This window comes from Carya illinoinensis, chromosome 9 (genome assembly GCF_018687715.1).
Source record: "Carya illinoinensis cultivar Pawnee chromosome 9, C.illinoinensisPawnee_v1, whole genome shotgun sequence".
Lineage (NCBI taxonomy): Eukaryota > Viridiplantae > Streptophyta > Magnoliopsida > Fagales > Juglandaceae > Carya > Carya illinoinensis.
Genome location: NC_056760.1, coordinates 21,099,100 through 21,125,592, shown reverse-complemented (window position 1 = coordinate 21,125,592; position 26,493 = coordinate 21,099,100). Strand labels below are relative to the sequence as shown.

Below are 26,493 nucleotides of genomic sequence, written 5' to 3'. Positions count from 1 at the left end.
CACAGGATGGTTAGACCACCCAAGAAATTTCACAAATGCTTACTTCTGCTTATTAAGACTAAAAACAACTTAATGGTGTTATTTTTAATCCCTTTATATCTCTCCAGCGATCTATATATATATTTAGCCATCTCTCCCTGCTATCAGACTCAGTTCTCTCCATATATCCAACAGCCCCCCCCCCCCCCCCCCCCCCCCCCCCCCCAACAACACACGCACACGCACGCAATGGCCACACAGGGTGGAGGAAAATCAGAAGTTGGTGTCAACTCTTCGCCTGCTCTGAAACCCAAGGATTGGGTCCTTTTGTCTCTGAGGTTGGTTGCATTCTTTGCCACGGCGACGGCAACTATTGTGATGGCACTCAATAAGCAGACCAACACTGTGGTGGTTGCCACCGTTGGTAACACCCCTGTAAAAGTTGCTGTCACTGCAAAGTTTCAGCAAACCCCAGCATTTGTGTTAGTCTTTGTTCCCTTGTTTCTTTTTATCTTTTCTATAGTTTGTGCACATAAACGAACAATATTAGTGTACAAGGAATATTTGAATGCTAACTTACGAATCATCTAAATCGGTATATTGTACACGTTTTCTTTTTGTGCGGATACTGCAGGTTCTTTGTGGTAGCCAACGCTATGGCCAGTTTCCATAATTGGATGATGATAGTGGTGGAATTTTATGGGCACAAGATTGATTACAAGGGACTCCGCCTCGCAATCATTGCCATTTTAGACATGGTATGTATATATATCATGCAGAGCAAAATGCTACTCTTTCATTATGAGATAACTTCATGAATGATTAACGAAGCATTATAAGTAGAGATTATTAATTGGATTTACCTTTAACTGTACCTTAAAAAGTAACTTTATATGTATTATTAATGATAATCATGATGAATGTGTGTCTCAAAAACTTAAACGGATGGAAAGAGATAAATTTTGTTATTTATTTTTATCTTAACACTCCCTCTCACTTGTAGGCTAGACTCACTCTCAATGGATGATTCAACATGTAGAATATTTAATTAAATAGGGTAGAGTGTAGAGTTAGGATTCGAATTCAGAACATCTATTCTGATATCATGTGAAATCACTACTTGTCCCAAAAGTTTAAACTAATAGAAAGATATAAATTTTATTATTTATTTTACATCTTAATAGAATGCAACATACATATTGTAAATGAGCGGTGCTACTCTGCCGCCCAGAGTGCACCGCTGATTTTGACATCATGGTCATTTTTTTTTTCTATTTTTCTTTTCAGATTTTTTTAATATATTTAAAATTTTTTAAAAAATATAAAAAAAATACTAATACACTTAAAATCACTTCCTTAATCACTAAGCAAAAACAAATTAAAAAAAAAATAATTTTGTGACCAGCGGTCACTTTGAGGGGTCACGGGGAGAGGGCATCATAGCATTTTCCATTGTAAATATTGTTGATTTGGACAGATGACTGTAGCGCTGGCGTCGGCTGGGGATGGGGCAGCGACGTTCATGGCAGATTTAGGGAAGAACGGCAACTCACATGCAAGGTGGAACAAGATCTGCGACAAGTTCCATGCGTACTGCGACCGTGGAAGTGGGGCGCTTATTGCTTCCTTCATTGGCCTCCTTATCCTTTTAATCATAAATGTCATGTCTATTAGCAAACTGCTCAAGCCCAAACACACCGCTTATATCGGAGTCCCTTAATTAACTAGTACTTCGATCTTTAAGCTAGCATACGTTCTGATCCTCTCTCTTCCTTTTTTTCCCTCTTTATTTGTGTCAATTTGCTGGCCCATTGATTCCTTGTGTTTGTTGTTTTGGGCATACGCCTACTGTGATAAGTCTGTAGTGCAATGTAATGTAACCTTGTTTGGTTGTAATCCAAAACCTGAATATGACAATGGCTTTTAGTCCACGGGGGCAAGTGTGAGAGATACTTTTAAAATCATATCTTTTCTGAAGGACTCTGGCTTATTTCGTTATCTTGATAGAAATCAGAAGTCTTTTGGCTCACCAATTGAAGAAAATCTTGTTTCTAACTACAAGGGAGTGAGATGCATTCATGATTCAACCTTTGAGGAAAAAGTAAACAAAATCCCTTTGCAGAAGCAATTAAAAAATTAACAAAATTAAGTAAATTATCTCAAATAGAAGAATACCTTATCATCTCATAACAAGATGCATGAAAACTTGGAGAAGATATGAAGTTAAGTTAGGAATGAGAACTGATGTTCCTCATTTTGCATGAACCAAATTCAAGAAAACTTTTGGTTTTTTTAGCATATATATCAATTGGAAAGAACTCTTCCCCCAACTAACAATTTCACAGTATTTTGACTTCGAGCAATCAGCAAACAATTCTATTTTGAAGTTAAGAGATTTAATTATCACTACTAGCAGATTGCTTATTACATAGCTTTAGCTTCATGAAAAAAATAGGCCAAATACACCTATTTACGAAATGGTATCTATCTATTGCTTTGGTCAAGAAACCTTGCTACCAGCTCAGGCCACAAATAGGCCAAAGCTCACAGCTAGTATACAAGAGGAAAAGAGACTAAAAAATGTGAAACTCGACCCACTGGAGTCCATCAACTGACCAAAGTAACAAAGAAATTTTAAACTTATCCCACATCTACTCGCAATTCTCAAAATGTTTATTATTCATTTCCCTCCAACACACCATTATAAACAAATAAGAATCATATTCTCCATTGTTGCAAAATTATGTAAGTTCTCTATGTATGAATTAGATTTTGCCCTAATCTGCTTGCCGATTGAACGAGATTTGACATTATGCACTTATCAACATCCTTTCAAATCTTATAGACACCAAGTTAACCACCATAAATCAAACACATACAGTACAACTCCTTACATGCAACACACAATCGTGTCAGATTGAATTACCCCTTAATTCACAATTAATATTAAAACTCAAAGAGTAGGCAATATTGAGCAGTATATTGCCTAACATATAGCAACACAAAATCCACACAAGTAAGCAACTATTTAAAGTCCCTATCTCAAAGACTAATATATGAATGGATAAAAAATTACAGTTTAAAGATGCACAATTGATCGGTACAAAACTATAAGGGCATAGTATCGTAGTTTTATAATAAATTGATGAAAAGAGTATCATATTCACTACAACAGATTCGACCTTTCCCAGCGATTAATAATCGCCGGTAAAATAAGGAAAATCCCCGCCATACATCAATACCGGCGATAATATAATCGCCGCATCTTCGCCGGTACTATATAGCCATTTCCAATATACTACGGCGGAAAAAAAAAATCGCCGGAATATAACACGTATATCCCAGCGATTTTCAACTCGCCGGTATATGAACCCTAAACCGTTTTCTATTTCGCGGCGATTTTAAAATCGCTGGTAAATATTATAACCCAGCGATTTTACAAACGCTGGCAAATAATTTACACTTACGAAATTTGTTTGCCAGCGATTAAAAAATCGTTGTCATAGTATATAGCAGCGATTATTAAATCGCTGGAAATAAAGTTTCGGTTTAGAAATTAATATATCAGCGATTTTTTAATCGCTGCGATAGTATATGACAGCGATTCACTAATCGCTGGAAAATAAATTTCATAACCGAGAATGAGTTGCCAGCGTTTAGAAAATCGCTGGTATATAATATTCCAGCGATTCTGTAATCGCTGGTAAATAGGTTACAATTACGAAATTTGTTTGCCAGCGATTATAAAATCGCTGTCATAGTATATAGCAGCGATTCTAAAATCGCTGGTATATATGGAATGATATCGCAGCGTTTCATATATCGCTGGAATTTTAAATGGCAGCGATTAAGAAATCGCTGGAAGATAAAATTCCGGCGTTTCATAAACCGCTGGGTTATGATATGGCAGCGATTCATAAATCGCCGTTAGATGATATACCAGCGAGGTAGAAATCGCCGGTATGGTATTTGGCAGCGGTTCATAAATCGCTGCTATAGGATAAACTAGCGATTACATAATCGCTGCTATTGATTTCTAAACGGGAAATATATTTCCCAGCGATTATGAAATCGCTGCTAAACCGGACAACCTGCCCATTGCTTTTTATTTGTTATTTTTTACATTTTTAACAGCGAGTCTTTAATCGCCGCCAAAACTTAAGCATCGAATTTTAATAACCCATTATTCTTACTAAGTCTCATAAGACCTAGTAAGAATAATGGGTCTCATTAACTTGTTCCCAAGCATGAATTTTCATGCTTTCATCCAATTATACCTGATTGACATGGGAGAATAATACAATCCATACATCAACAAATATTTCTGAGACCATTCTATCAAAGTGTTTAATTTCACACAAGTGACAAATCAATTAACTATACTATCATTGGGTGGAAATGTATTCTGATCATATCTCAAATACAAGCTGAGCTATTAATTACATAATAAACTATCATCTGTATTATATAATTGATTTGAAGATTGTAGTATCACTAAATACCAATCTATTCCAAGTTACACATTAATCTAACAAGTGAGACCTATGTTTGGGACATTTCCACCCACACTTGGGCACTTTGGTTGTCTGAGAAAGGTGGCGAGCATGAACATTTTGCTGACACCTATTTCCATATTGCATGGAAGTCAGTACATGCGTATTTTCCCCTGAGAATAAGGAAAAGTGAAACCTAATCAAATCGTATTCAAGTAATTGGTGTATGAAGCCTCAATATTTAAAAGAGGAAAATGAACTTGATCATAAAATCAATTTCACTACAGTAACCTTAGTCTTTGTACATAAGTGCATCCCAGGCCCATCGTTTCTCCATGGTTGGAGTTAGTACAATTGCTCATTTGCTATGCAGTCAACAGGTCCACCCCTGCATGTAATTAATGCGTTAAATCCCTTTAAAGCACTCATCAAACATAGAGTTACCATTTATTTGGATGCTACGTATGTCTTGGAAACACAAAGCCTTTCTATCCATTTAACTTCATATATATACAGGTTGATGTTAAGTACCATGAGTATGACTGAAAAGCAATGGATCTCCAAGTCAAGTTTCCATATTATTAGCAGAGGAAAAAAGAATGGATCTACTTTATGACAAGTCTACGTATCATTAACAGGTGAAAACTCCATGAGCTTGATTAAAAGATTGTTTCTATGTGCTTTTGGTACTACATTGAAATATATGATGTTCATCTTTTCCAGATGGCAAATTCTTGTTGGAGGATAACATTTCACATTTTGAAAGACATTGGACTGCACTGCAACTATTATAGCGCGCACACACACATGCAAGTACAGTTATTGGTATTATAAAAAAAAAAGGTTCCAAGGTTAACGGGGGAACAAGTCCAAACATATTACAGCCAAGACCATGTCAGCCAAGAAGCAGAATTAAAATCAGGATATAAAATGACGCCAGAAACAAAGATATGTTGGGTATGTCATGGGCCAGATACCTCATAACCATGTGAAGCTACTTTGACCTTATTCTCAAGGCTTTCTGCCTTGGCTTTATCACCATCCATCTTCTTCTTCACATTTTCAAATTCATTCTGCAAATTAGCAAGCTTCTCTTTGTTTCCAGCAACACTTGAGAGACCGTAAGCATTACGGGTAGGAAAGTACATGAGATCATTTAGGCAAGTACTGTGTGCTTCATACTAGATAGATATTCAGCATTTGAATCCATACATAGAAAATCAATATTTGGATAATCATTTTGTATCAAGTATAATGCTTACAGGAGAGAGAAGTTCCTGACGTGGAGTTGCAATAATTTAGTATGGAATTGGTTGAAAGAAGAAATGGTGTAATAAGTCAATTTGAGGAGAGTTAAGATTTTCCTTTTTCCAGAGGACATTAGCCAACATTAATACTTACAAAACTCTTACCACCCCCAAAAAAAAGAACTTCTCATATATGATTGATGACGAAATGAAGGTCAGTTTAAAAAGGCAAACTAGTAGTAAATATTAAGGCTTTGACAATCCTGTTTACTACAATTTGGATGACTCACCAAGCACTTCATTCTGGATTGGAGGGACCATCAGGATGCATAGTCCAAAAACTATTAGTTGATCATATTGAACTGATATAGGTCAGCAATTAATACCATTATCTGCAGATGATCCCTGTATGAAAAACTGACTATAATGTTTTACTTAATTTCTGAACACGTTTCAATTAGTACTTAATACCTGTCCAGGCAGGCAGAAATTAATTGGTTAGAAGGATCAGCCGCCCTTCATCCAAACTACTTATTATTGAAGATTCATGCATCATGTTAATGGTGCTGCCTGGATGTATATACATATTAATGTTGCAGAAAATATGATATATTCTTCTTGGAAAATGAGAAAATACATGACTAGTAGAGATCAGTAGAGATCACTAGCTACTATATGAGAGTTGAATTAAGGCCTCGTGATTTGAAGGTGAAGTGCGTCTTTATATGTTTATAATTTTGTTCATCCATACATACAGAAAGAATGTATGCTCTTCTAATCTAATTGCCTAGCTCATGAGTACTGAGTCTCCCGGCCGGCCCTCGGAGCATATTTAAATTTAAGCATATATATATATATGCTTTCTTGTTTGCTTTTTAATGAACTCATTGTTGCAGATCATCGATTATTTTAGAAGAGTATCTCATGGGCCAAAACATATTTCAGCCAAAACCATGTCAGCCAGGAAGCAGAATTGGGTTGATGGATATAAAATGACGCCAGAAACAAAGAGTTGTTGGGATCTCATGGGCCACATACCTCATAACCATGTGAAGCTACTTTGACCTTCTTCTCACTATTTGTTCTGCCTTGGCTTTATCACCATCCATCTTCTTCTTCACAATTTCAAATTCATTCTGCAAAGCTGCAAGCTTCTCTATGTTTCCAGCAACACTTGAGAGACCGTAAGCATTACGGGTAGGAAAGTTCATGAGATCATTTAGGCAAGTACTGTGTGCTTCACCAAGAGCATCAAGGGATTGTTTTTCATGCCCCATTGCCAGGCGAAGATACCGAGCCTCTTCCCCTATCAAAGTATCAGCCTGCTGACAACGCATATAGAAAATGGGATTTTAGTGGCTCAGATCAACCCTTGTCTAACAAAATCACCTCTCTGTTGGTGATGCATGAGTGTGCAAATACAATGGGCAATAACAGAGTTGGTTATGAACAGCCAAACAATGATGGAGAAGGCAATCATTGGCTCATGCACATAAGTGGCACGCCTGACTGTCAAAAAATGCAATAACAGATTAAGTCTAACAACAGTGACAAGCCACGTTCAGCAGTGTAACAGATATTGAATTTATCCTCCTCACTAAACTTTTCCTCTGACTATATCTTTCACTTGTAGATCTAAGATATCTAATCTAGACATATGAGAGACAATAATTCTTTTTCCAGTATGCTAAGAAAACAGAAAAGCAGTTTTCTTAATACAGCATTAGAGATATGATTTTGCAAGTTAAACCAAGGAGCTTTATCAAAGAAGAAGAGGAATGCAAAGGGAGAAAACTTGCGTTTTCAGTTTCCTACAGTCACGTTCACAGAAAATCTGAAACCTTTGACTTATTTTTCATCTCCCATCAATCCACCTGAATCTGAGTCACTTGCATTGTAACCTAAATGCAATACCAAATGCTAATCATTTGGATTAGCAAGGCCATACCATACCATCTAAATAACCAAGCCAAATAGAGAATAATTTGATGTTTATCGCTTACGTTCCAAACTATAACCCATAGTCATGGAAGCTCTATTAATCCAAGTGTGTCCCTTTATAAGCAATGTATAATATATTAATTCACTCGTCACATGTTAACAACCAACGAATGATTCGCATACAACTACCTCAATAAAGCAGATAAATAAACACAAGTAAAATTAATCATAGCTCAGTACTCCAACTACAGATTGCAAAAACCAGCCTACCCCAATTACCACTAGGATTCTAAAGAGCACTGTAGAATGCTGAGGATAATCAACAGAGACCGGAATACTTAAACAAATATACCGTTTAAGCAAGTTCTGGTTAAGCCCCAATACAGTTGTTCTGGTCAACTCGACCACTTGAAAGATTGGTCGTTAGAGAGTACTTACCTATTGGTTTTGAAGTCTTTCGAGTTAGGCATGGCAAAGAGGCAGCGGAACCCTCGGATAAGTTTTCCAGAAATCACAAAACCGGAATATATGCTCAAAACACTCCTCCAAAAAGCGGCATTAGGCCGAGAGTTGCTTATCTCCCCGGTGTTGACATAGTTCGTTTAGTATATATATATATATATATAGTAATATATATATTGCCCAGCTGTCACCATCGACTACCAAAATACCACCCAAACAGGCAAAAAACGTAGGACCCCCCCTTATGGGTCGGAGGGCTCATTACACTGAGTCTGTCGATATGACTCAGTGAATGACGGATGATCCTTAAAAAAGGACTGAAGCAATCTGTCGGTCGCAAACTGATGCTCCCTAAGAGCCCGCATCTCTGATCTCATTTCTTCCAGCTGACTCTTATAGTCATCAGCATTTTTCTTGTGTTGTTCAGCATCTTTCTTGTGTCTTTCAATCTCAGATAGGTAGCATTGCATTTTCACTTGGTCACGTTGTCGCGAGGACTCAGGGATGACCATCTCTCCGAGTCCTCGCGCATATCCAGGTCGATGGCCAAGGACCTCCCTAAAGACACTCGCTGCTGCCTCATCACAACGTTGCTCTGGTTCTAGGCCATCCAATCTACCTTGCATCTCCTTCTGCACAACGGTAAAACAATGGGGGGGGGGGGGGAATCGAGTCATGTGTTTAAATATGCAATATATTATTATCAGAAAGAAACGTAGAGACGCATGGGACTATAAGTGTACTACTCACGTAAGCATCTTCAGTAGCATCTGTCACAAACTTATTCTTCTTCTTCGACCAGCGCGTCTCCTTATAGAAGTCCACCAAATTTCCATTCTCAGCGCGCTACATTTGTTAGCATTAAGTATAAGAAGGTTAGATTTTGGATCTAGATAAGTATTGGCAACCACATGTGCATATTATTCTCAACATCATTGACATTAACCACAATCACAAAACACACTTTTTGAGCTCAGGTAATCATATCACCCAATCACAAAGCACTAAAATAATGTGTGCATGTTGAGGACAATATCATTTAATACTTAATAGATACTTAAATGAGGACTGGGAGGAATCCTCATACCTTTTGCTCAAGTATTCGGACGAATGATTTACGTCCCGATGTGTGATTAATTGCCTGCTTCTTTCGGTTCTCCCGATTTTGACTTGAAATTTTCTGCCATGCACATAAGTCATGTTAGCTTACTTAAACAACCGGATTTGCCACAACAATATAGTTTACATATTTAATGGAAGGATTTATGGTTTAATATGAGAAATAGCATATATACCTTGAAGGCGTCACTGCCCCACCTACCACACAACTTGACCCATACAAGGGGGTCCACTAAGCTTGTCCCATGAGCTAACGCCTCTTCATGGCTTCCAAAGGATTCGTAAATCTTGTGCAAGTCGTGATGGAAGCTGTTGAAGCGCTTACGAAGTGCCTTTGTCACCGTCAATCGGTGGTTTTCACGTTCCCAGTCGAGCACGAAGTCAGACTACAAGACATAGCGAACTAGTATTAATGTTTATGTAATACGACATAAACCACTCCAGTATTCATAATAGCAAATTATGAGACCCGATAACTTACCCGAACGCGGTCAATGAGCTCCTCTTTCATGGCAGCCGGGACATCAGTCCATCGCGCATGACTCATGTCACAAAATTGCTTAACAATCCATGATACTCGTGTTGTGAACATAGAAGCGTGTTCACAACACGGGGCTGTCTCACCATCGTTTATCTTTAAGGGCACTTTACCGTACTTCCTCACCTTCTCAAACTCTATGCATCTAGCGGGCCCACGATATCTTCTTCTCTGTTGCTGCGTTAGTTCGGGCCCCGTGGGGGCGTCCGCAACTGCGCAGCAAAATATGAACTAGATTAGTGTATGTAATCAAAAAAAGTATCTTTACACTTACAAGCACATATGGAAGGGTCAACGCATTCATATTGAAAAAACCATCACCAGTTTCTGGTATACTGCTTTCTTCCATTCTCGATTCTTCTCTAGGAGGCGATTGTTCCCGCACTTGTAAGGGTTCTCGAATAGGCGCAGGTGTGGGAATTAGTATATTTGCTGGTGGGGGACTTGGGGGCTGTGTCGAGTCATCCGATGATGATTGATTACCCTCCTCAGGGCTATGATATGAGGAGATTTTCGCTCCCCGTGGTCGGTTGTGGCGAGCCGAGTATGGTACATGTCGCCGAGCACGAATACCTCGAAGTCTCCCTCCACCTCTAGAACTGGGTCCCGCTCGGTCACCTGCGTGTGTATGAGTTAATATCATTGTGTTTAAACGTTAGGTCCATTCCACAAAATAACAGCTAAATCACAGACAACAATTGAAATGAATTGATCACTTATGTACCATTTTCAATTACTTCATGGGTAGCCTAACCCATGAAGTATTTGATGACCATGTGTATTTGAATGACAATAACTTAACCAAGTATTTTGTGATACCTTGAGGAGTAATAGTGCTCCTCATGCCTCCAACTTGAAGATGGGATTGCATGATAAACTAGTCGAGATATGAGGAAGAAAATCCAACCCAAACTTTGTCCACTTCAGCCTTAATGCAATGTAGTAATGTTGCTCCCTCACCTGACACAGTAATAATATGATACACATTAGAAGTCAATCAAATTTAGAGGAAATGTTCATATATGAAAACATAAATGGAAGAAAGCTACATAAACGTTGAGGTATTTTAGGATTCAATAATTGTACTGAATGGTTTTAACAAATCATTCAAAAAATGTATGAAATACTTAATGGTTTTAAGTATGCAAGGCATACAATAACGAGGTTTTAGTAATAGCTTGTAATTATAAATCTAACACATACTCTTCGTCTGTGGATAGGTCATCATCATCTGAATATGATGACTCACTAGTCGCATCTCCAGAACCAGAAGGAATCATGTCATCATTAATAAATCCAGATTCTTCTATGCATTGACCATCCACATGCATGACTTCTCGTGCATCAATATGACTAGGTGGTATATCAATCCTATCCAGTTGATTCCACATTGGATCTGCATTATCGCACTGAACTGGTTCATAATAATATGATGACTCACTTTCTTGATCAGCCTCATTAGTACTTGGAAAACCATCATTAATATCTTCCTGAATCCTCGGCACGGACGGAATGTTGTATACATTCCTATTTGTATAGTTCTGCACAACACCCCAATTCCCTTTCGCCCTTAAATCTCTTATGTAGAAACATTGATCAGCTTGACTCGCCAACACGAATGGTTCATCCTTATACCAAGTCCTGTTCATGTTGACACTAATCATATGGTCATCCACCCGCACCCCTCGTTTTCTATCACCAACGTCAAACCAAGTACATTCAAATAGATACACCCGACGCCACTCCATGTAGCGTAACTCGATGATATTTTGGATACAACCGTAAAAGTCTGCGTTATTTGTGGCGTCATCCCCGATTACCAACACTCCGGAATTTTGTGTACGCCGGCGCGATTCACGATGCTTCGTATGAAACCTTTTTCCATTTATTATGCAAGCATCATATGATGCAATCAACCGGTCAGGGCCGCAAGCCAACGCATACAGATCAGCAAATACATCAAGTGGAGTCTCCGTACGATGTTCCTGGATCTATAAAAAAATCGAAGAAAATTGACAATGTATATTTTCATCTTTCCAAAACATGTCAGAAAAACCTGAGAGTAAAGTCAACGGAGATAAGGATGGAGAAGAACTTACACGGTGCTTGAACCAAGTGGGAAATTCAGTTTGATGCATGCGATCGATGCAACTTGGGTGTTGCACTTTACATTTCTCGTAGTGTTCCCTATATTTGGGTGCACGGAATCGCAAACCAACAATGGCAAGACGTTATTGTTGCATATATAAAAACTGGATAAAGTGCAAGTAAGTAGATTTTGTAGGAAACTCATTGATGCTTACTGTATATAGGCTCCAATCTCCGAACAATTGTTGAGCACATACCAGATGGCTGCCTTAAAAAGTTTATCTTCTAATTGCACATTGGAAGCTATACCCAAGGGACGAACTTTCTGGTTAAAAATTCTGAATCCATCTATATTTTCCTCTTCATCAGCATCAATATTGCGGTCTGCTCGAGTGAACTTCGTCTCAACATCTTGGAGGTATATGGAGCAAAATGTCAAACATTCAGTGTGAATGTAGGCCTCGGCTATTGAACCCTCTGGTCGAGCTTTATTTTTAACATACCGTTTGAATTTGCCGAGATATCTCTCAAATGGGTACATCCACCTATATTGAACTGGTCCCCCAAGTATGGCCTCACGGGGCAAATGAACAGCTACGTGGATCATGATATCGAAAAAGGAGGGAGGGAATATCATCTCCAGTTTGCAAAGAATTGTGACAATATCTGTTTGGAGCTGGGATAGGCGATTCACATCCAGTGTTCGAGCACACAACTCTTTAAAGAAAGTGCTAAGTTCAGTCAAAGCCAATGCAATGTCACTTCTTAAAAAACCCTGAGCAGCGATTGGGATTAGTCTTTGAAGGAAAACATGACAGTCGTAGCTTTTCAACCCAGTGATTTTGCAATCGCGTAGAGAAACGCAGTTCGAGATATTGGAAGAGAACCCGTCTGGAAATTTGATATCGGTCAGCCACTCACAAAATTTATTCTTTTCATCTCCATGTAATGTGTACAGTGCATTTGGCATTGTTACATGATCACCTTCATGCCTCAAATGTAACTCTTTTCTATAGCCCAAAATCTCCAGGTCACGCCTTGAGTTGATATTATCTTTAGTTTTTCCTGAAATGTTCATTAAAGTGAATAAGATGTTTTCGGCAATATTCTTCTCAATATGCATAACATCTAAATTATGCCCAAGTCGAAGTGTTGACCAATAAGGTAATGTGAAGAATATGCTGGACTTTGTCCAATTCAGCTCTTCAGCAGTACGTTTTCTCTTCCTACGAGATTTGCCAAACATCACCTCCCCAATCATCTGCAATTGAGTTAGAATATCGTATCCTCCTATATCCCTTGGTGGCATGCGATGATCTTCTTTACCATTGAACAACCCTTTTCTCCTTCTCCACATGTGATCCGGCGGCAAGAAACGTCGGTGTCCCATATAACAATGTTTTCGGCCATATTTCAACCAATTGGAGTCTGTGTCGGCATTACAAGTCGGACAAGCTAATTTCCCCTTTGTTGACCAGCCAGAGAGATTCCCGTAGGCAGGAAAGTCATTGATTGTCCACAACAATGCAGCATGCAACCTAAATGTCTCCTTAGTTGAGGCATCATAGGTAGGTACCCCATTTTCCCAAAATTCAAGCAATTCATCAACCAACGGCTGCAAGTAAACATCGATATCATTCCCTGGTGACCTTGGGCCTGGAATAATCAAAGATGTTATAAAAAATTGGTCTTTCATGCATGACCACGGCGGCAAGTTATACGGGACAAGGATCACAGGCCAAATGCTATGAGGTTTAGCCAAGTTGTTGAACGGAGTGAAGCCGTCACTTGCTAGTCCGAGCCTAATATTGCGAGGATCCGCAGCGAACCAACTATGATGTTCATCAAATTTCTGCCAACACTCAGAGTCAGCCGGATGTCTCATACTGGTATCTTCTATCGGCCGTTGCTCTTTATGCCATCTCATTTCACCTGCTATCTTTGCAGACATAAAGAGACGCTGCAATCTCGGTTTCAACGGAAAATGGCGCAACACTTTTTGAGGTATAACGCGTGATCCGTGCGTATTTGGAATCCACCTCGAAGCCTTACATACAGGGCATTCATTAAGAGCGGCATTTTCCTTCCAGAATAAAATGCAGTCGTTGGGGCATGCATGGATTTTGTTGTAATTGAATCCCAACCCGCGCTCCAAAGACTTTGACTCCTCATATGATTGTGGCAAAAGCGCATCAGGAAAGGAAGACCGCAACAGATCAAGGAGCATGTCAAATGACTTAATTGACCATCCACCGATTGATTTGATATGTAATAACTTGACAACGAATGACAACTTTGTAAATTTAGTACATCCGTCAAAAAGAGGACGTCGGGCATCCTCCAGTAGCTTCTCAAAAGTAGTTGATGGTGAATCTTCGGGTATTGGTGACCTATTTGGTGCAGTAGTGTTGTCTTCAAGCACATGAACAAAGGTGCCCGACCGGATGTCATCCAACATATGCTGCATGTCATCGATGTAATCATCTTCTGGTAAAACGTTGTCACCAACATCATCATCACTGAATCTCAATGTTGTCTCCTCCTCCCCATGAAATATCCACTCTGTGTAATTTGGATTGATCCCTTTGATAAACAAATGGGATTCCACCTCATTTGTTGGTAGCCACAGATTGTTAAGGCATGTACGGCATGGACACCGAATCCGATCCCGTCCGCAAGCATGCCTTCGTGCTTGTGTGAGGAAATTTTTAACCCCTTCGGCATATACAGGCGATAAAAGTCTATCGGCCTCGTTCATCCAACTTTTGTCCATCTAAAAAAAAAGAATGGAAAAAGAGTTAAATAAACAGAGACCGTGTTGGCACAGTAGTTGATGAATGAAGATTTTGCTATTAGCACGGGGATAATGGGGAATATTCATCTTGCCCCGATGGATAGTATGGCGGGTGCAAAATGAAGTATTGACAACAATGTTTAATGCAGAAGAGTATGAAACTTCCATATTTGTGTATAATTCATCCTTATTGGAGAAGCAAGTGTAACATATTTGCTTTCAGGAAACAACCATTTCTCATTGATATATGGCAAATTGGGTTGATGGTTAACCAACCCTTTCTCATTGATATATGACTTGATGTAAATTAATGGTGCTATATAAGAATATTTAGGTCAGTTGTTCGCTTTCTTATTGAAGTCTCTGGAACATGATTTTTTTAAAGATATGGAGCAAAACCAGGTTTACAGTTCTACATGCTGTCCCGATGTTGATTTCGTACAGTATCTCAATGGAAGCGAATCATTTCTTTGATTCTAGAATGAGACTGTTATATTAACTTCATAAGACAACTTTACTAGTTTTTTTAACAAACTAGGCTCTGCATAGTATAAAATAGACGTAGTATTGGATTCAGGAATATCTCGTGCGAGTCCTTGTACTGAATCTCATTTTAAGCAGGGTAACAGCTAGGACTTTTCTTTGGCTATTTAAATCTGAATTAAGGAAAAGTTTTTATACACCTTCCTCTTTCCTTTTAGAAATTATAATACCTCCTTTTTTGTTTATTAAGTAAGAAATTATGATATTTGTAAAATTTTCTTTGTTTCTACAGTCACGCAGTAATAATGTTATCTGTGCACCTACTAATTAAGGTATCTGCTGTCTCTTTTACAGATTGCTTCTGAAGGGATCAAACATAGAGTTATTGAGGTATCAATGGCTGATCTTCAGGATGATGAGGATCATGCATACAGAAAGATCAGATTGAGAGCTGAGGATGTTCAAGGGAAGAATGTCCTGTTTCCATTTCTGGGTATGTTTATGTAATATAGTTTCATCTGCGCACAACATGGTTAATGCTATTTTAGGATGAGAAACAAACACGTTTTTTTTTTTAACAAGTGTCAAACATTTCAGAGAATGGATTTTACCAAAGACAAGTTGAGGTCAATGCTAAGGAAATGGCAGAACATGATCGAGGCTCATGTGGATGTGAAGCTACTGACAGTTACAGTTTGAGGATGGTCTGCATTGGATTTACTAAGAGGCGGCAAAACCAAGTTAAGAGGACAGGTTATGCCCAGTTATGCCAAATTAGACAGGTGATACAAGCATACGTTATCATGAAGGTTAATTAGATACCTATCTAATCGCTTATCATCAAACAAAGTGCAAAGATTGCACCTTGGAAGACTTATACTCATGATTTATTCTGTATTGTTTTTGTGTTTTGCATAATGTATCGCTGGTAAAAGATTCTCTTACTTACTGGCTTAAAGGATTCAAATCGTTGGTGAAGTTATTGATAAATGCAATAACAGATAATATAAAACATGAAGTACAGACTCTTATATCCCAACTAATCCTTCTCCTGACAACCAATCTATTGATTAAGATTGGTTGTTAACTCCATCTGTGTGGTGGTTATTTTGATTGTTATCGTTTTAAGTAGTTCTCAGACAACTTATGTATGCACATGAAGGTTAAGATAGACAGATGTGGAGGATAATAATTACTGGTATCACCACATTTCAAAGGGTGTCTCTCCATAGCAGCAACTCCAGACAATGGCTGGATTCTCCTTTCCAGATAATCAAACCTTCGGAAGGTTTGAAGGTAATTACCTTAGAACATGAATTCCTCAGCCAAAAATAACATTAACACAAGAATTAGATACTCAGCAGTCCAGGCTGAATATTAACTATCCTAAATAATTATCCTAATCTAAATGAAAAGAGTCAGTACATCAATGTAAATATAAGTAGTACAGTAAGAATGAGATAATCACCATCCATAATTTGCAGGCAGCACTCTAGTTTTGCATCTCATACATCTCCATGTTATATATATGGAGAGCAGATAGCTATCTAGCTGCTGAAGTTGTGGAGATTCACAGAAAAACAGCAGAAGTTGCAGGATAAAGGCTAGCATTTTTCTAATTTCTGTACATTTGCTATTTGGAAAAAGAGACTAATGTATTCAAGTTTCAATTATTGAGGTAGTATTCATTATATTTAATGCATGAATTTGGACAATTTATGACAAAACCTAATAGAAGAGAATGGCAGAAAAAATACTACTGCATAACTAACACAAAGGAGACAATATGGAGGAGTAACCTTTATATATTTATTCACTCATGAAAGTATCATCATGTACATGCAATATAACAGAAAAGCAGGTAAATTAAGACATTTTAAGTGGAGCCAAGCCTTTGGGATGCATGGCGGGTCGTTAGAGACCCCACAAAGAGAAAGGAAGAGAGAAAACAGCTTTATAGCTGAAATGGAGGGGAGTTTTTCCAGATTGAACTGAAGTAAACATATACTCTTCCTTTTGCACAATCAATTTTTATTGATTGTGCAAAAATATTGATCTATTTTTATATTTTGTTAACCTAATAGGGTTTTTTAGATGGTTCCATTGGTTGAAACAAATAAAGAGATAACCAAGCAGAAAAAGGCAAAGGGCATGAGTATGACATGACACAAGATCAGGTGCACTTAAGGCAGAATTATTGTGTCTAGCATACACACACATTATATACAGTTTACAATCTTTTCACTTGTACATTTAATTTTGTCACTTGGATGATTTTACGTATAGCCATTGTGAAGCTACCAAAATAATTTGCATCTCTATGCTGTTTATATTTCCAGCCATGTTTTGGGCCCCAATAAAAAACTTAGCTTCATTTGGTATTATTTTTTGCACTTCAAACTTGGCATTCTTCAAAGTAAAGAATACCAGCGAGTGAAAATTCATCCACGCGTGCCACATGAAGATGGCTGTTTAGACAGGTGGGATACGCAAACCCATTATTCCTCTGTTTTCTCAGCAATCAAATTGTGCATGAAGAGAAGCAGATGCATGAGGATATTGAATCACAACGTCAATACCAAATCTGGCAAGGGAAGTCTAAATCTTTCAGTCAGTTTCAGTAGATTTAGTACTTGTGCTAAGTTTGAATGTGACCTTAAATGCTAGTAAATGTATGGTTTTGGTAAGAGTTTAGATTACATTTGTGTAATCTGGCAAGGGAAGTCTAAATCTTAGATATCAAGCTAGTGGCTTTACCCTCCATTACCTATTTTTCACTATTTTTGCTATATATGGTCAGTTTGTATATGCAATTCTGGATGTTGAGTTTATGTAGTAAATATTATCGTGATTTTTTCTTTTTTAATCGGATGTGACAACTATAATTTCACATGATTGTCATTTCTTAAGCAAATATCCCAGATCTATTAACCACAATCAAAATTGAAGTCAGCGTTCCTCGAATGGTGTACAAGTTTAGTTGAGGTGCATGCTTTTCATAGGTATTTGCAAATACAATACAAAGAAGCCTTGATTAGAGGTCCTTACGAGGTGGTTAATCTTAGAAGTTGCTCAAGCCTTCGTGACTTTCCTATTGCCACTATTTCATTTTAAATTTCAGGTGAGAATTTAAAATTTATTATTGTTTGTTCAGGTTGGTATTTTAAGACTTGAAAAAGGTATTAGCCACTGATATTAAGAGTTGTGTCTATGTTTCATATATAGTGTTAAAACTGCCCGAGTTGATTGGTTTGGATTATGGGCAACTCACTCTATTGACCTAAACTTTTGGGTTTAGGAATGCTATGGGATTCCAATATAAATTTATGATTTGCAACAATCATAATCTTCTTAGTGATGGCAGTATGGGTAGTAGTGGTGGGTTGTGTCTATTATGGAATAAGGAGTTGGAAGTGAGCCTCATTTAATTATTCTACTTGGCATATTAGTGTGAGTGTGAAGGAACCTGAAGTTAGTTTAGCATTAAGTGTCCGATAGATTCTATGGCCATCCATAAACCTCAAAAAGGGTGTCAAGTTGGGATCTACTGAAACCAATTAGGCCAGCTACATAATTACTCTGAAATTACTCTGAAAAAACACTCAGAGCAGCTTTGAGAAGCTATAAATATATAGAAATGTTTTTCGAAGTTTATTCAGCTTGTGATCTTAGTGGCATTTATACTAAGGGGCCTAAATATACATGGACCAATAATAGAAGGGATAGTGGCTAGAACCAGGAGAAATTGGGCAGACTAGTAGTAAATATGGAAGCACTCATCAAAGTTTCCCTGATTCTTTATACTTGTAGTAGAACAAAAATAACTCTTGCTATATCTCAAGGCTTTTTGTTTAAAGACTGCATGTTCATGTTGGAGATATACGGATCCATTTTTCCCTAATCAATTATTTCCCAGAATCTAGCCCTAAAACTAACCTCAAATGCACATTGTTAGAATCATGGAGAAATCACAGCAGTAAAAATAATCAAAGTGAAAGACCTAATATATTAGAGGAATTATATGGGGAAATTGCCAACTACCACAACTGATAATCAACCAATGAATCCACAATAGCCACAGCATCGACAGATCACAAAAAAATTAAAATAAATATAAAAAAAACGACGAAGAGTTTATATAAAATGATTTGTTATAGTCATCCAACAATCCAAGTAACCCCTCAAATGGCGCTATGTTCATGCATGTATGGAGAAAATAATGACTTCCAAACAGAGTTTCTGAGTAGAATCTATACCTTGGACACGCTGAGCAGCACCCGAGCAGTGGAATTTGGCTCCCCGAGGGCTTAGAATGGACTACTCATCCTCGCACACAGGATGCATGGGATAATGGGATTTTCGGGGGATTTCTGGTAGATCTAATGCACAACAGAGGGCGTATTTGGCAGTTCTCGCCGTCTGTCCACTGGAATTTCAACAGAAGGGGGAAAAACTTTTTGGTAGCCGAAGTATTGGGTGGCCGAAGTAGAAGAATGGAAGGGGGTTCATAGAATGCCTAATGGGTAAAACGTAAGATGGAGGCAAAGCTTGGGTTTTGGAAGGAACGGATGAGAAACCTTCGCCGGCACAAGCTGAGCTATTGTAGTGGAGGCGTATCGATTGGGCTTCGGGAGCGTTTCTGGAATGGGGATTACTACTCTCACTACCACGTATGGCTTCGCCGGAACGGATTTTCGAGGAAGCTGATGGGCAATCGATGACAAACACACACGGAGAGCAGAGAGGGTACTGTGTGAATTACTCGCGGGGAGGGAAATAAAACTCAAGTTTGGCGCCTGAGATGAGTTATGACATTTAGCAGCGACATTTTTCGCCGCTAAAAGGTTACAAAATTGCTGGGATACTCCGAGTGACAAATCTCGCCAGCTTGACTAAAGTTTACCCCAGCGAGTAATAAATCGCCGTTATAAGTGATATGATGCGGCGATTTCTTTTCCGGCGATTTTTAAATCGCTGCTAAAAGTCCAAATTCTTGTAGTGATTCAGGGATTGATAACTTACTTTTGATAAGTATTGAAATTACACTAATCTCGACTTTATTTAAAAAAGTCACTAAGATTGTTTGTAATTGCAATTTGAAATAAAATCAATTCAACGAAAATATTTAAAAGGAAAGAAAGCTGTTATTCAAAGATCAAATTAAAGAGAATGAAAACTTCTAGAAAATCGATTTCACCTAATCCCTCACTATACTTTGTTTATCTAACTAATTGAATTTAATTCTCTCTGTTTATTAGCAAAATCTCCTAACTCATCCAAAAATCTCTTTCGATAGTTAATCAAATATTACATAAGAGTATGCAAATTATAAAGTAAGAAAGTATTAGGACCAACGATTTTAAGACTACATAGGTTCATATAAATTTTTCGATTTCTATATTTACCTATACTGAAATATCCAAATTCTATCCTATAATTCTCTTTTTTGATAGCAAATTACAAGATTAAAATCATCTAATTAATGGCTAGTTAATTAGAAGCTACAAGCTCAGAATAAATTAGATAAACATAAAAGAGAATTACTTCAAATTAGTATAGAAAAGTAAGTATAGTTCAAAACTATATTATATCGTTTTCCTAGAATAAAGAAAATTTAGTTCATGCTAAAAATTAAATTCAACATAAACGAATTTACCATATTTTTCTGAGAGGAATGGAATAAAATGAACATTGTAAAAAATTAAATTCAACATGCTAAAAATTTAGTCCCTTCCTCTTTTCGGCATTGTGTTTCGCTGCTCTTCAAATGAAAAGAAAATAATTTTTGTCCCGTCCGTGCAAGAGCCTAGCTTCCCAGTCAAAACGAAGAGAAAAAAAAAAAAACAATCTTTACGTACACGTTCGTGCATCCAAGAACCCAGCCAAAAGGCCAAAATTTCTCCTCCGTTTTGTTTGTTCCAATCCAAGAGGCCCAGTGTCCAATCTCCTGCTGTGTCTCCATGTCAAACCACCAGCTTGCTTCTCACTCATGCTTACATCTCGCGTCCAAGAAAAGGCCAGTGTGCATGCCATGCATGCCACTCAAAACTCAACAATAAAATCTGTTGCTGCATCCACGTCCGTTCCGTAATGAGCCAAAGGAAAACTCATGATTTTTGTTCCAGCTTCTACCTGTTGCTGCATGTATCTTGCTCAAAACTCAACTGCAGCTTATGTCCCTCAACTTGCCGCATCACATCTCGATTCCAAGTCAAAACCAAAGAAATAAAGTTACTCATGTTTTGTTCCAAGTTAAACGAGAAAGAAGGCCTATGATTTTCACGTCTTTCATCAACTTTTTTTCTTTTTTTTTTTTCCCTTTTTGAATTTGAACCTTTCAACTCCGATCCTTTTGTTTTGAATTTGAACATTATCGTTATTCTCTTTAAAAATCTGTCGTTGTTTATTCTTCTTCTAAAAATCTACTTCTTTATTCTAGCAAAATTATGTCATTTAACTTATCTTGATTTCTTCTATTCTTCAAAAATTTAACTTAATCTCTAAAACAGCTCTGATAACTAGATCTCATATTCAAATAAATTTTCATTTAAATGAGAGAGAGTCCTTAGACAATAGGCTTCTAAAATTTGGATCTTCCTTTTCTTCAAATCTAAAATAAAATTTAAATAACAACAATGAAACATAAAATCAACAAAAATAAATAAAATTAGACTAAAATTTAAAATTAAGAAGTGATGAAATATACTAAATTATGCAAGTCATCAACAATAATTAGATCATATTAGTATAGTACCAAGTTAGTCATATATAAGTTAAATCAGACCATAGCTTCACGCAAGTTGAGCCAAGAAGACCACACATGGGAATTGAAATTATAGTGTTTTTTCAGTGAGAGCATAATTCTAGCCAATGTCTCATCAAGTCATGAAAATAGTGGTTAAGCAATTGAGAGAGATGTGTATTTGTAGGTCATGTTATTTCTTCACCCACAACATGGATAGGCAGGAAATTAAATATTTTATCGCGTTGTTGTTGAAGCTCATTTGTTTTTGCATTGAATTTGACAATTCAATCATTCTCTAAAGCTTGCATTGCAATGTTATATATGTAGATAGGGTAAATGATCTTGCATTGAATGAGTTTTGAGTCTTATTGTGGTTATTGAGGAACTAAAAGGATAGAAATGTAGAATTTATATAGTATAATTTTGACAAGGTTGTGGTTGCTTGATAGATAGAGCAAACATATTAAGATTATAATGTTCTATATGAAATGTAATTGTGTAGTTATACTATACATTTCATTTTCTATTTGTATAAAATGCAGCACCATTTGTACTTTCTGAATAGTTAGATTCTTATATTAATTACCTCATTTGTATGGTTCATGAATTCAATTACTGTGCAAAAAATTGTCTCATCTGCAATTAACCCAAACAATAAAGTTGCCAATCATCTGGTATCATCCTCTACCCCAACGTAGGCTCGATAACTGAAGGTAATGAAAATACAATCATAATTGGGAATGAATAATTAGAATGTACAAGTTGTAATGTTAAAACTCACAAGTTAAGATATGAACCAAACATGCATACTGCCGTTGTGAATTGCTCATGAGTTTGCAATGATAATATAGGAAGGTTTCATTATATTCATATCCTATCACTTTGTTACATCCAATGCAAGATATATAGAAAAATATTTGATGTAGATCAACCTTGAAGATACTTGTTTTAATACAAAATCTTGGTTTCTATATCAAATTTTAGACAAAGATATTGATATAGTGTTTATAATTATTAGCAAGTTTTGAAAGACAACACTATTTTATGATAACAAAAGAAATGTATTATTTCTTTCTATGCTTGCAAAAGAGCAAAAATTCACTATTTAGAGTATAATTGTAGAGTATAATTGTATCATTATAGGTTGTAGAGCCTTGACAAGACCTTCCATTTTGTTAATGTTAGTTATGATTTGAACATCGACTATTGAGACTAATGATGATGTGCCATGTAGGTTTTTTTTTTCAATGATTTCTTCAAGTAGTGAATCATTAAGTGTTATCCTTGTTAAAAGTAGTTGATTGCAGTCGATTGCCCTGAAGAACATGAGACATATTGGCACTAATGTACACCTAACTCATTGTTAGACATGAATTGTAAAGTCAAGTTTGGATGTTATGATACACTAATGTTTTGAGTAAATATTCAAAGGAATATATTTTATTATAGTTGAGTGTTTATTTTGAATATGCGACATAAAAGAATAGAACACACACACACACATAAGAAGTTTGTTTTATCATGACCAAACATAGGAAGTGTATTGTCTGACATCGATCAATGTTAGGTTCTAATACATTGCTGGTGAATGTTGTGCAGTACGTTTTGATGATTTGTTTAAGATAATCATTTTTATATTTCAGTTTCTTGTGCTAGAAGTAATATTTTTGATAGATGTATAAACAGTTTGCATCCTAGTAGTTCAGTCGTACATGACAAAAAAAAATATTTTAACACATGTAATTTATTTTTCATGGAATAATTTTATAATACATTCTTGAATATGAGAACAATAGACATAAATAAAATAAAAATCAAATGTACATAATAAAAAATAGTATATTGAACTTAAATTTTCTATATAAAGTTTCAATGAAGATGTCAATGCTAATAATTCTATACGCACAATATTTTTGATGTAACTTCTTTCACATTCATCATTTGATATTTGCCTTATAAGAACCTTAATTGAAGTAGCAGTTTTAGCTTTTAATAATTCCACATATAGTTGCCAATGACTAAACACGTGTTAAGGTAAATATATCCTAATAAAATCTAATGTTTGCCTTTGTAGCTTATTTATTGTCATTGTGAAATTTAGTCTAATAGAAAATTGTCATTTTGAATGGAAATCCATTATTTTCATCTGTACTCGGTAAGAATGGTATTTTCGTTATAAAAATATTTTTCTCACCATGATGGTCAATTGCGATTCTTCATCACTAACATTGTAATTAAGGTTGTGACAAACCAAACATGTTACTTTTCATAAACCTTCCAAATTATCAATACTCTAAGAAATGTGATGGATCCATTTTTCTTAAGTAATAATTTATGATGAATAATTACCCTGACTGTGAGGAAATCATCAAGGACACCTGGCAAGGAACACAAGAAGGAGATCACATGGCCCTTGCCATGAAGCTAATCTCAACTTGCGGAAGCAGATTAAACGGGTGGAACCAACAGAATTTTGGGAATGTCCACAAACAGATCAAAGCAGCCAAAGAGGAGCTGAAAAACCTCCAATCCTCAGATCCCACTGATGACTTGCAAAATTTCATATTGCAGATTTTACAAGTTCGCTCGAGCGGAGGCTTTTGGCCGCTCGAGCGAATTCAGGTAGATTCAAACGCTCGACTGCCGCTTGACAGGGAGCTCGAGCGGATTGCTGAAAAACAAAGATCGCTCGAGCGGAGACATTGGCCGCTCGAGCGAAATCAGGCAGAGTCAAACGCTCGACGTGCGCTCGACAGGATGCTCGAGCGAAATCAGACAGAGTCAAACGCTCGATGCGCGCTCGACACCCCGCTCGAGCGAACATCGTATTTTGACAGATTTTAAGTTTTCCGCCGTGAGACCATATAAAAGCAATTTTTCACTCTAGAGCCGCGAGTTTTGACTGGAGAACACTTCTTGGGAGAGAAAAACACAATTAGAGGGATTCAATTCATCTGTTTTTGGAGACGGAATTCCAATTATTGCACGTACGTTGGAATCATACACGAGCACGGACGAGAGAAAAGCGTTGAATCGTTCCCTTGAACTTTTGACGACGAGTTGAGGCTGCAAGGAGGATTTTTTAGTGTTTATTTTCTTCTTCCCATCTTCGCAGAACAATTATGGTGAATTCGTTTATGTTGAATTTCATTTCTAGCATGAGCTAAATTTTCTTCATTTTAGGAAAACGATGTAACCTATTTCCGAACTATGCTTGATTGTCTATGCTAATTTAATGCAATTCTCTCTTTGTTTATCTGATTTATTCTGAATTTATTGCTTCTAATTAACTGGCCATTGATTAGATGATAAGTAATCTTGTGGTTTGCTATCGAAAGAGGGAATCATAGGGTAGATCTTGGATATTTCAGCATAGGTAAGTATAGAGATCGAAAGACTTGTATGAACCTATGTAGTAATTAAATCATTGGTCTTATTGCATTCTTGATTATTGAATTTGCATATTCTTGTGTGAATTGATAACCAAGAGTCAATTCCAATTGACTATCGAAAGAGGTTTTTGGATGAATTAGAGATTTGCTAATAGACAAAAGAGATTTAAATTAAATTAGCTGGATGAGAAAAGCATAGTGAAGAAGTAGGTGAAATCGATTTCCTAGAAGTTTTCTTCCCATTAATTTGATCTTCGAACGTCAGTGTTATTTCCTTTGCACATTTTTTCTTTGAGTTGATCTAGTTTAGATTGCAACTACAAAAATCTTAGTGATTCCTCTAGATAAAATCAAATTTAGTATAATTTTGGTATTTGGCAAACGTAAGGTACTAATCCCTGAGGACGATACTCTTCTTATTACTTTACTATAAAACTACGATACTGTGCACTTGCAGTTTTGCACCGGTCACCCACTTACGAGAAAATTGAAGAGCACCGGATAGCAAGGAAAGAGGTTCAACTATGGCTGGAGAGGGAGGAACTTATGTGGCAGCAGAGATCAAAGGTTCAGTGGATGTATTTTGGGGATCGAAATACAAAATTTTTCCATCAGAAAGCCTCCCAACAAAGGAAGAAAAATTTTATCCAGAAATTACAGGATGCTAATAGTGCTTGGCACGAGGGAACACATAGAGATTTGCTTATAAGCGAGTACTTTAGTTCCTTATTTACTACCTCCTCTGATAGAGGCTCTATGGATGTACTTGAAGGGATGGAATCAATGGTGAAGGCTGATATGAATACCAAGCTGAAGAAAGCCTATACTGCTGAAGAAGTTTCTACGGCTTTAAGGCAAATGCACCCCAAGAAAGCCCCGGGCCCAGATGGAATGTCACCAATATTCTTTCAAAAATACTGGCACATTGTTAAAGACAAAGTTACTGTTGCTGTACTTGAAGTTCTCAATACAGGTTAGCTTCCTACAGGCTTAAATCATACCTTGATATTGTTGATTCCTAAAACATGCTCACCTATCTCAGTTTCTGACTTTAGACCTATTAGTTTGTATAATGTAATTTACAAACTAATAGCTAAATTTATTACTAATCGCTTAAAAGGTGTGTAACGTTCCATTATTTCTGATACACAATTTGCATTTGTGCTTGGGAGACTTATTACTGATAATGTGTTAGTAGCCTATGAGTTGATA

The 26,493-nt window shown here is 36.9% G+C and overlaps 2 protein-coding genes across 3 annotated transcripts; one reads left to right on the top strand and one right to left on the bottom strand.

The window, feature by feature from the left end:
- The first annotated feature begins 198 nt into the window (after positions 1 to 198).
- Positions 199 to 1,910, top strand: LOC122275613 (CASP-like protein 1B1). The gene is made up of 3 exons (XM_043084736.1): positions 199 to 461; positions 614 to 737; positions 1,457 to 1,910. Exons 1-3 carry the CDS (start codon positions 229 to 231, stop codon positions 1,697 to 1,699), a joined length of 600 nt encoding a protein of 199 aa, XP_042940670.1. The 5' UTR covers positions 199 to 228; the 3' UTR covers positions 1,700 to 1,910.
- A 2,431-nt stretch (positions 1,911 to 4,341) lies between these two features.
- LOC122275612 lies at positions 4,342 to 20,140 on the bottom strand. Of its 2 annotated transcripts, none has more exons than XM_043084734.1 (12): positions 19,401 to 20,140; positions 10,599 to 10,739; positions 10,101 to 10,397; positions 9,723 to 9,991; positions 9,418 to 9,627; positions 9,210 to 9,302; positions 8,873 to 8,968; positions 8,099 to 8,754; positions 6,758 to 7,041; positions 5,450 to 5,582; positions 4,764 to 4,860; positions 4,342 to 4,645 (listed from the first exon to the last, which is right to left on the bottom strand). In XM_043084734.1, exons 2-8 carry the CDS (start codon positions 10,648 to 10,650, stop codon positions 8,365 to 8,367), a joined length of 1,407 nt encoding a protein of 468 aa, XP_042940668.1. In that variant the 5' UTR covers positions 10,651 to 10,739; positions 19,401 to 20,140; the 3' UTR covers positions 4,342 to 4,645; positions 4,764 to 4,860; positions 5,450 to 5,582; positions 6,758 to 7,041; positions 8,099 to 8,364. The 2 variants fall into 2 exon arrangements, with proteins under 2 accessions (XP_042940668.1, XP_042940669.1); XM_043084735.1 differs by lacking the exon at positions 19,401 to 20,140 and adding an exon at positions 10,983 to 12,503.
- Positions 20,141 to 26,493: the final 6,353 nt, after the last annotated feature.